A 10,854-nucleotide genomic window follows, 5' to 3' on the forward strand; every position below is an offset into this window, starting at 1 on the left:
GCGACCGGCCGTGGGGCTCCTTACAGGGACTGAGCCTCCGAACCTCACCTGTGAGGGAGCGTGCGGCCAGGTACGGGCTGTGCCAGGCAGGAGATGGGGAGCTGGAAGGGCAGCACGTTAGAGGCTGAGCTGTGGCTATGTGCCGTCCTGTGGGACGTGGTTGCAGCCCGCCTAGAATCATAGAATCATGGAGTCGTAGAATTGCTCAGGTTGGAAAAGATCTTCAGGATCATCAAGTCCAACCACAACCTAACCATACTATCCTAACTAACAACCCTCTGCTAAATCATGTTTCTGAGCACCACATCTAAATGGTTTTTAAACATATTCAGAGATGGTGACTCAACCACCTCCCTGGGGAGTCTATTCCATTCTATACAGAAGTTTTTCCAACTAAACCTCCGCTGGTGCACCTTGAAGCCATTTACACTCATCCTGTCACTTGTCACCAGTGAGAAGAGACCAACCCTGCTCTCAGTGCAATCTCCCTTCAGATTTTTGAGGAGAGCAATATGGTCTCCCCTCAGCCTCCTCTTACGCAGATAAAACAGCTCCAAAGTCACAGCTTTGCATTCTGAGTTGTCATGTATTTTTTTCCTGGGTGCTATTTTTAAAATGGAAAATAAAGGTATATGATAATCACAGAGAAATGTTTGAAGGCAAAGCAGGGAAGGTACAGATGCAGGTGACTCAGGTCCCAGATGCCTGACATGGCCATGAATGCTGGTGCCCTTACCACATCCCTGTTTCTGGCCTGCTGAGCTCTGCTGGGTACAGCACATCATCACAGCATCCCCTATCCAGCACAGCAGCTCAGCCTCTTAAAAAGAAGGGCAGTCTCACAGAGAAACCATCTCTGATTAAGCAAAGGTACTGTGCAAGTGAAGAGAAGCTGTCCATCTCCGGCAGCTATGGGTGTTTTAGCAGGTTCCATGTGGCACATGTGGAAGATTTTATACAGAAATTCTGATCACGTCAGAAGAACTGAGGAGGTAACACAAGCAGGTTTGCAGCCTTCCACGAGTCCATGTAAATTAGCCTTCAAGACGTTTTCTAATGATACAGCTGGTCAAGGGAAGTACTTCTAAACTTTAACATGGAGTCAAGAGAGGAAGAGGAAGAAGAGGTAAAAGGAAGAGTTAAGCATTCATGTTGTGAGGAGTCTCCTGAAAGTAAAGGCATTTCCTCCACTGCCATGCAGAACAAGAAGTGGCAATAAGAGAAGCAAACAACTTTTCTTTTCAGCTTTTGCATCCTCTGTCTTGACAGCATTCCTCTTCACCTCTGTCTGCTCCCTATTTCTTTCAGCTATATGTTTTCATTTCTTGTCACATTATTGTACCGAAGTACATGGGGATAACAGATGCTTTTCTCTCACACTATTTTTCAACTTCTTGTGTTATGCTTCAGTTCTGCCATCTGCAACTGGGACTTGAAAAATTGGAAGCCAGAAAAGCACCTAAGAGAACTGCGACTATCGAATCTATTTACAGAACTGTAACACGGGTTCCAAAATATGGTCACTTGCATTGAATGGGCTTTGGTCTGAAATCAAATTATGTTTATAACAGAAATCCCGCCTAAAACATTAACACTTCTGAGATGTAAACATTTTTAATGGTCCTTCAATGAAACACGACACAAGCCTAAACCCACTCTTCCCCTAATTTCTTTTGATTTTCTGGAAGCCCAAATAAAGTTTACAGCAAAGTGCTTGGTGTGAAAGTCTTCTAGTTTTGCATAAAAGATGATTTTCCACAGGTAGGTCAGATATTTAACTCAATTTGATTTTGGCTGTAAGTCAGGAAACATTTGAATTTAGTTTCCAAAAGAGAACACAGAGAAAACCACTATCTACAGTAAGTAACTTTAGAAATTTACCACAAATGACAACTGATAAACTGCTGCTCCTATGACAGCAGAGGACAGAAGTGTGGACATTTTGTGCTGCATGTATTTTCAGTTAATGAAAAAGTAATACTTTAAGAAGCAATATAAAGTGCAGTTTTGTTCAGGAGCTGCCCATACTCCCTAAGCTGTTTTTATCAAAACCTGAATGTTTTGAGACCCAACTTTATTTCTGGTTCTGTTGCACTTGAAAGTAATTTGGAGCTCTTGCATGACCTTTGATGGACAGTGATAAACGAAGGCATCCTGCTGTACAGTAACCTGAGACAAGAGTGCTGTAAAAGAACAGCTTATTACATAATGAAACGGAGGGATAGCCCCAAATCCCCAGCTTTTCAAGTTTCCTAATGCAATAGTGAAACGACTTAACATTCCTTGTAGGAGAACACTTAACTTCAGTTTAGGCATGGAAGTTATTTTAATGAGGTTATATTTAAGTAAACTCATTGCCTGTAGCCTTCTGTTTTGGCAATAGTCAGATGAAATGCATTGTACAAATGCCAAATGCCTCCTAACCCAGCAGCAGAATAAAACATTAATTGTAAAGACTACATGGCTGATCGTTTCCTGAGAACCTGGAGAATGCCTTTACGCCAACCGGAATAAACACATCTCAGCAAAGACACCAGGCGCATTGAAGCAGACAGCAGTGGATGAGCAGAAGTGTGTACAGCTAGAAAAAGCTTTCCTTGGCTTATCCTGTCAGTCCTAACAGACTACAGACAGTCTAAGAAGGGTATCTCTGAAGTATTTCACTGTGGATGGTCATTTACAGAGATTCCTTTTCTTGCAAAACATGCCCAGTAAAAGTTTATGTAGAACACATTTCAGCACAGAGTGACAGTCATCTGTTAGATTATGCCCTTTCTCTTAAAGCGTGACGTTTATCAATTACATGAAACCACCCTTAAAGCAATATTTAAACAAGCAGGTGCAATTCTTCTAATGTTTTAAATGACTGACTGCTTTGAAACCACAGCTCAGATTTATACCCACACTTTGTTATCAGCCATGAAGGACTGCAGGAGAGCAAAGTCTACTTCCTAGAACAATCTGAGAAGATGAGTTGTTAATGCATTTCTTTCCCATATTAGTTAGAACCTCTCTAGATAAAGCTATTCTTCCAAACATGTTCAGACTCTCAGCCCAGCTTACTGTATTAGTACAGGGAGGAGGGGAAAGAGCGGAAGGGGAGCTGTGCTTTTAAAACTAGAAACTGGATTCTCTTCAACCAATTTAACTTCTGACCTTCTCAGCTGTTGGATCAAGTTGTTGCAGCAGGCAACTCGCCAGACAAGTAAAACATAAGGGCATGCAACTCGCTCTGCATTCATTTTCTGGCTGTTGAGATACTTGCAAAAGTAAGGTGCAAACCTATCAGACTAAAGCAACATTTAACTTAAAGTTTAAGTTTAAGTAAACTTTAAAGTTTAAAATCTGCTACCAATCAAAATAATTAATAAAAAAATAAATGAATTTTTTATTCCTATGTTAGAGATAACTAATTGAGACAGAAGGGTTAAAAATTAGCCGCAACATCAACTATTAAAGAGCAAGTCATCAAGTAAGGAAGATCATATGGACACTCACTTTCATTAACTGCTCTCAAGGTTTCTGGTTAGCCTCGATTCAAGCAGTTACCGTGAATGCCTGCATGGTGAGCTCCTTAATCTCATTTTTAAGATGCATTCTAGAAATCTAGAAGTAATTTTTATGAACATTAGATGAATAAAATGTCAGTTAAGAGCATTTTGAAAAAGTAAGCTTAGTGTTGTAAAATATAAAATCAGGATGAACTGAAAGAATGGTGTATTTCTGGGCCAGAGGAATCTGAATGACAACAGTGTTTGGTGACAAGCTGAACAACCAGTGACAAGCCAGCTATCCTTACAGCAATCGTTACTGTAAAACTGAAATTAGTTTCTGCAGCAGACAGTGTACACAATGCAGAATACATGAGAAGTGTTGGTAGAAAAGTTCTTCTACAGAACTATGTGTTTCTTAAGCAAAATATAGTCATCAAGCATTAATGCCGTTCAGTGTTATCTGAACTGAAATCACAGACCCCATGAAGTGAGAGCAAGGGTTTCTACTTTCTTCAGAGGGTCCCACATTTCACCCTGTGTGTCTTTGCAACTTTCTGACTATCAGGCAGGTCTCAGTAAAGAAAACATACAACAAAACAGAGAGTTTACAAAATGCATGGAGAATGAAAACCTTATTGCATGGAAAATGAAAACCTTATTTTTTCTTTTACCTGAAAACACACTTCTGACTCCCCTGACCGACGTGTCAATGTTTATAAATTTAAGACTGCTGTGGTTTAACCTGGCAGGTGGCTGAGCACCACACAGTTATTCACTCATTCCCCCACTTCCCACTGGGATAGAGGAAAGAATTAAAAAAAAGACCCAAAAAAAAAAAACAAACCCCAAACACTCAAGGGTTGAGATAAAACTATTTTCTAGGACAGAAAAAAGGAAAAGAATAATAGTTATGACTGGATGTATATATATGTGTATAATGTATTTAACAAGTGATGAACAAGCAATTGCTCACCATCCCCAAACTGATGCCCAGCTAGCCCCTGAGGAGTGGAAGAGTGAGAGATGAACTCTCACCCCCTTCAAAACTCATTCTGCTTGATGTCATCTAGCATGGAACATCCCTTTGGCCAGTTTGAGTCAGCTGTTCTAATTCTGTTCCCTCTCAGCTCCTTGGGCCCTTTGCTGAGAACGGGCTTGACTCTACAACACTGCTTAGCAGCAACTATAAACACTGATGTGTTATCAACATTGTCTTTCTCCTAGAACCAAAACATAGCATCATACCAGACACTACAAAGAAAACAATTCTGTCCCAAATGAAACTAAGACACCCCTTACTCTATATCATTTACATCATGTTCAGGTCCCATAATTTCTACACATCCTAATTAACTACCATGACCTATCTTGCTTTTTGATATATATACACATACAGTATTCCCATGACCTATTGGTCATTCATGTAAATTGTTCATGGTATTCATTTAGTTCACAATTTTGGGCTGCATCTGTCAGTGCAGTTCTTCAGTGCAGAAGGGATGATTCACATTGTTGGGTTACTGTATGCAGAAGCTAGTTCTGGTTCCACTGAAGTTCGTTCTTCTTTAACCTGAGTAGTTCTTACTGTAATAGTTTTAACAAGAGATGTAACGACCATAATCACGATGACAATCAGTATTATGTAGTCATTTAACATTATCAATTTAAACTACTGGCTGTTCTCATCCAGCATCAAATCGTAGACATCCCCATCCTTCCACATTACCCACCATGTGCACCCAGGTCCTTGAGCAGAAGCAATCCCACAAATAGGCTTGCCTTTGCCCAAGGCTGGAATAACAGACCGTCTTACCCAGCATGTTCCTTATATACACTACCAGCACTTTATCCCCTTCTACAGTGCGTACGAGGTTTCATTGGGCAGGACCAGCTTGACTGGCAGATCCCCAAGTGTTGACTAATTGCATGGCTTTTGCCAAATATGTGTCCCAATGTTTGAATGTCCCAGAACCATTATTCCCAATATAGTGTTTAACACTCTACTGTATCATTCAATTTTTCCAGAGACTGGTGTATGATAGGGGATATGATACACTTACTGTCATGCTCTTTGGCCCTGATGGTTATGAGATTGTTTCAGAAGTTAGTCCCATTATCCAACTCAAGTCTTTTTAGGGTGCCATGCCAGTAAGACTTGATTTTTAAAACCAAGGATCAAATTTTGAACAGTAGCATGGAGCACACGATCTGTTTCCAGCCATCCAGCTTCCACCTTTGCAAGCACATGGTGCTTGCCCTGGTGAGTTTGTGGGAATGTGATATAAATATGGGATGCCCTGGCAAGTGGATTATATTTCAGCTGTTGTTCTCCATACCAGAGAGGTTTTATCCACTGCTTAATTGCAGCGCGTGTTGCACACTCATGGATAACCTGTGCAATAGTGCCCATAGATTGAGAGGTGAGCTTGAATATAAGTTGCATCTCTTCCTTGATGGCCTGAGGTGTCATGGGCCCACTGAGCTAGAAATAATTCACCCTCATTTTGCCAGTCCAAATCTACCTGAGTCACTTCCATCTTAGCAGCCCGCTCCACCTGCTGATTATTGTGATGTTCTACAATGGCACTACTCTTGGGTACATGAGCATACCAGACACTATGAAAAGAACAATTCCACTCCGGCTGAAACTAAGACAGTGAACAAGTATATTACTCTTTATAGACTTTACTACAAAGTTTTAGCAAACAAAAAACAAAAAAAACCAACAGACTGTAAAAAAAAAAAAAGTATACATGAATTCAACAGTACTTTAGAAAAAAAATCATTATGTTTGTCCGTGAACATAGAGTTCATAGTTTGCTTTTAACACAAATTCAAAGTAAGCGTTGTATCTCAAGGAGCCGAGTTCATTTGCTTGCAGAAAGTCCTTCACGTCCGGTAAATATTCACTTAACTGAACTCCTACAATACAAAACCTTTCGTTACAGAACTGATAACAGTACTTTGCATTAGCATTTTAGATCATTTTAAGCAAGCACCCATTTCTGCATTTTCTTGGAATTCAGACAATCTAATCATAATTCTATTATGCATATTAAGAAATACAGTAAAACATAAGCATCCTGTAAAACTAAGTCTAATATACTTCCTGCCCAAAGAGAGCTTCCCAATGACTTCCTCATTGAATTTATTATTAAACCTAAAACACTTTCATATGAAACCTAAGTATTAACATTGCATTTTACAAAGGAGATATCAGTCACACAACCAATACTGGCATTATCAGTTGCAATGTTTCAGTCTGCACTGTGAAAATCTTACAAAAAGGGAAGAAAGTGACAGACTGAACACACAAAGCCAGACCTGTTCTGAAGAATTTATTTTTCATATTTCTCATGTAGTGCCTTCTTAACTCTGGAAAGTGTTCATATGTAGCAGCAATAATTTTTGTTTTATTTTATTTTACACTTTAAGCTCCTTATTCCCTATCCTCCCAGGCATAACCTATTAAAAACTGTAACTTCGATGACCACAGCTTCCCACAGTCAGTTTTAGCTTTGAGAGAGTGGTGATGGTGTCCATTCTGATTTTGCATTTTGGGGGAAAAACAAAATGTAAAATATTTGAGTTTTAGTTTACGCTCTTCACAGTGACAGATGATTAAATACTAACAATCCTTTTTCTTACAGAAGAGACGCATTTATTTGCAGCAGACATGCTTTGCTGTGCAACAAGAAACCATTAAAATCCGACAGGCGCCCAACTGAGCCAATAATTTGAGGATATTGAGATTGTAACTAAGAAATCAGCTCATCTCTTTCATCTTCTTGACATTCATAGAGAATTAATTCCCATATAATTGTAATTATCTAGTGGAATGCATATGGAGGTTTTTATTATTCTAAATACACACTAGTTACTCTAAATAGCTACTACATATTAGTTTTAAGCAGTTTTTAGAATAAACTGCATTTCAAGTTCACATTTACGTTCAACTTACCTTCTTTCAATAGCTTTTGCAGTATTTTCACAAATATACTATCTTTAGATGCTTCTATTGGATCATCTTTACCATCTGAACTGGTCCATCTGCAAAGTGAAAGAATAATTTGCGAAGAGAATTGCAGCAATGAAAATTAAATGAAAACAAAACAAAAAAAAAACACAGGAAATCTGATAAATGATCAAAGGTGATAATATATGTTCACACACAAGCATTGTGTGTATGGTTACAGCTCAGAGCAAGAGGTTTCCTTAACCATTATGACATTATTCCAAGAGCGTGCATCAAGACTAGAATTGCCTATTCTCAATAACTAACGATTGAGATCAAAGCAGGGATTTAACTTTTGGTAAGATACAGCAAGAGCAGCAATTTGCCAATATGTTTTTTTTTTTAAATGAGAAAAAAAGGAGGAAAAACTGTACAGTACAAGCTGCAGGCTTGTAACAGCACACACAAAAATACAAGCTGAGTTTCTTTGGTGATTAAATGTGAAAGACTTATGAACGCAAGACTCATCTGTGATAAAAAAGCTTCAAACTGTTTTTTCCAAGGAAACGTTATTTTAAGATACTTTCAGATCTGGACCTGGCTCTCAAAAGCTCCTACTGCCACATCCTCAATGAAATGATGGTTTTATCCTGAACATCAGTTTGATTCCAAAACTTGCAGACCTTCATGGTTAACTACTAGGAAGAGACTAAGGAAAGGAGGGAAGGAAGACAAACGGCTTGGTGGTGGCTTCCTTCTCCTCTGTACAAAGGAAAGACATTGAAAGCCCTACCAGAACATCAGAAGCATGTTCAGCAAGGCTCTCTATTCCATCCAAGAAACTTACTACCATTTGTTGTTGTGGCAGTAGAAAACAGGTAGGTAACTGTAATACATCAGATATTTTATTCCACGCACTGAAGAAAACTAACACCACCTCTGTTAAAACTGTCCTCTTTGTAAGCCTTTGTGAGCCTTGCTGGATTGGAAAATCAGCTGGGAGATCAAGTTTTCAAAACACAATTAAGGACAAAGTGGTTTCTAATTGTACATGGTTTGCTAGTGAACGGGGCAAAATCTTGTCATATAATTTGAATGGCCCAAATATTGTGTACAAAACTGTTTTTGGCCCAGGGTAGGCAGGATGCAAATCTATTTCTAGACTGGTGCCATTTTGGAGTTCTAGATTCTTCCATCTTTCAACTAATAGAAAAGGAAGAAAAAAATACCGTGAAACTTTTTCTGCGTATATTTGTGTCATATGTGGCAATAAGTCATGCAGCTAGGAATTTATTTTCTGCAGACCACTGTCCTTTGGAATCTACCCTGTGCACAAACGTGAATCCAAATAGTGCTTATTAAACTTTTTCATCACAAATAGCACGATGCATTTGGAAAGTACACTGTGTCTTTCCTTTCTGAGGTCTTTTTAGAACATGGACATGAGTTAGTAAAGCTGAGTAACTTCTGGAGATTAATAAGAAAGGAAACAATGTCATCTGAGTTACTCAACAGTAGCACTGCTTGATGAAAAGACTTTTCTGACCAATTGGATTCAGCCTGTATTCAGTGTTGAAGACCCATAAGAGTGGCTCTTCCAAGCAGTATCTAGGGTTTTGATCTCTTACAGTTAAAATTTCAGCTTAATAAAAAAAAAAAGCCATTAAAAAAAAAAGACTTAATAACCAAAAAACAAGACTTAATTAAAAAAATTAAAAAAGTTGAAGTGGTTCTATGGTAAAAAACAAATGAAAGAGAAGTTTATAGAAACGATCACTGCACATACTGCTCTTAAAAAGCTTCATCTTGTGATGCTTCGAATGGAAAAAAGTTTCAGCATTGATCACTGTTTTTACCTTAGTAAAGTGTTTAAGAATGAAAGCTGTATGGCTACACTGCTCTTTCTCTGGTGCTGAAAATGAATAGCAGGTTGCCAGCGAGCAAAGATAATGAGGTATTACAGATTATTCTTTTATGGGAGTTTCACACACATTCTTCATACTTTACTAACCTTATGCTAAGAAAGTCAATCTTTTTGATGAGCTGAAGAATAACAGTACACTATTGTTTAATTCTGGAATAGCTACATCACAGGTACTCCTACTGACTTTTATTCATGCTGCACTTACCCATCTCTTCGGAGAGCCATGCAGAGAATTTTAAGTTTAAGATCATTTACATCCACCTCCTCTTCCTACATATTACATAAGGAGAAAAGACAGGTAATTTTAAAATTTGTTATTTGAAAAATAAAAATCACTCTTGTGACACAGGTTACACCGGATAAGTAGTCTTCAAGATCTGAGCAGTTAAAAACAATATCCTCTTTAAACAAATGAGTTGATGGTACTGTTGAACCACTGAAGACTTCATTTCCATTTGAAGACACAATTCAACTTTCTACATCCCCAAAAGACCAACTATCTCAGTTTGAAAAAGAGTATAATTTAAAGCACACAAACATCTGCCAATTTGTAGAACAGCATATTCCAGGCAATTTTAACATTCAGGTGACTGAACTCAAGGTTCTTTACTTGGTGAGACTGAGCAAGCTGACATGTATCAGCATTTATGTTAGGACACATAATGTTATGAATTCCTAGTATAGTGATCCAGCACAGATTTAAGGATTAGCAGCTGGTGGAGCAATCTCTCCCTTCAGAGGTTGTGCATTTCTTGAGACATAACCAGTCTTCAGAAAAAAATGAGCTACCTTCTATATTGCTTCCTAAACTAAATCTTAAATACTTTTATAAAGGTATGTAAGGTAATTTATTTACTTTTTAGTGTGCTCTTTAACATCTTTATCAATGACAGAATCAAGTGCACCCTCAGCAAGTTTGCTGATGATGGTGGAAGGAAGGGATGCCATTCAGAGAGACCTCAACAGGCTTGAAAGGTGGGCCCAGGTGAGGTTCAACACAGCAAAGTGCAAAGCTTTGCTCTTGGGCCAGAGGAATCCCAGGCATCCATACAGACTGGAAGGAGCAGCTCTTGAGAGCAGCCCTGCAGAGAAGGACCTGGAGGTCTTGATGGATGAAAAGCTTAAAATGAGCCATCAGTGTGCTCTTGCAGCTCAGAAAGCAAGTGGTATCCTGGGCTCCATCAGAAGAGGGGGGGCCAGCAGGGACAGGGAGGCGATTGTCCCCCTCTACTCTGCTCTTGTGAGGCCCCATTTGGAGTACTGTGTCCAGGTCTGGAGCCTCCAGTACCGGAGGGACAGAGAGCTGTTGGAGAGGGTCCAGAGGAGAGCCACAAAGATGACTGGGGGACCGGAGCACCTCCCTTACAAGGACAGGCTGAGGGAGCTGGGCTTATTCAGCCTGGAGGAAAGAAGGCTGCGGGGTGACCTCATTGCAGCCTTTCAGTACCTAAAGGGAGCCTACAAACAGGAGGGGAATCAAC

General features: G+C 39.3%; 1 protein-coding gene and 1 long non-coding RNA gene across 2 annotated transcripts in view; both read right to left on the bottom strand.

The window, feature by feature from the left end:
* LOC109366017 overlaps window positions 1-236 on the bottom strand; it is a 9,203-nt gene extending 8,967 nt beyond the window's left edge. Inside the window, exon 1 of the long non-coding RNA XR_004158874.1 lies at window positions 49-236. This is a non-coding gene — a long non-coding RNA (uncharacterized LOC109366017). The remainder of the gene's footprint in view (window positions 1-48) is intronic.
* Window positions 237-6,143: 5,907 nt separating this feature from the next.
* NUP133 (nucleoporin 133) overlaps window positions 6,144-10,854 on the bottom strand; it is a 31,685-nt gene continuing 26,974 nt past the window's right edge. The window contains exons 24-26 of the mRNA XM_010707018.3: window positions 9,579-9,643; window positions 7,456-7,544; window positions 6,144-6,416 (exon numbers count right to left, since the gene is read on the bottom strand). Coding sequence (XP_010705320.1) covers window positions 6,280-6,416; window positions 7,456-7,544; window positions 9,579-9,643 — 291 coding nt within the window. The 3' untranslated portion in view covers window positions 6,144-6,279. The remainder of the gene's footprint in view (window positions 6,417-7,455; window positions 7,545-9,578; window positions 9,644-10,854) is intronic.

This window comes from Meleagris gallopavo, chromosome 2, assembly GCF_000146605.3.
Source record: "Meleagris gallopavo isolate NT-WF06-2002-E0010 breed Aviagen turkey brand Nicholas breeding stock chromosome 2, Turkey_5.1, whole genome shotgun sequence".
Classification (NCBI taxonomy): domain Eukaryota; kingdom Metazoa; phylum Chordata; class Aves; order Galliformes; family Phasianidae; genus Meleagris; species Meleagris gallopavo.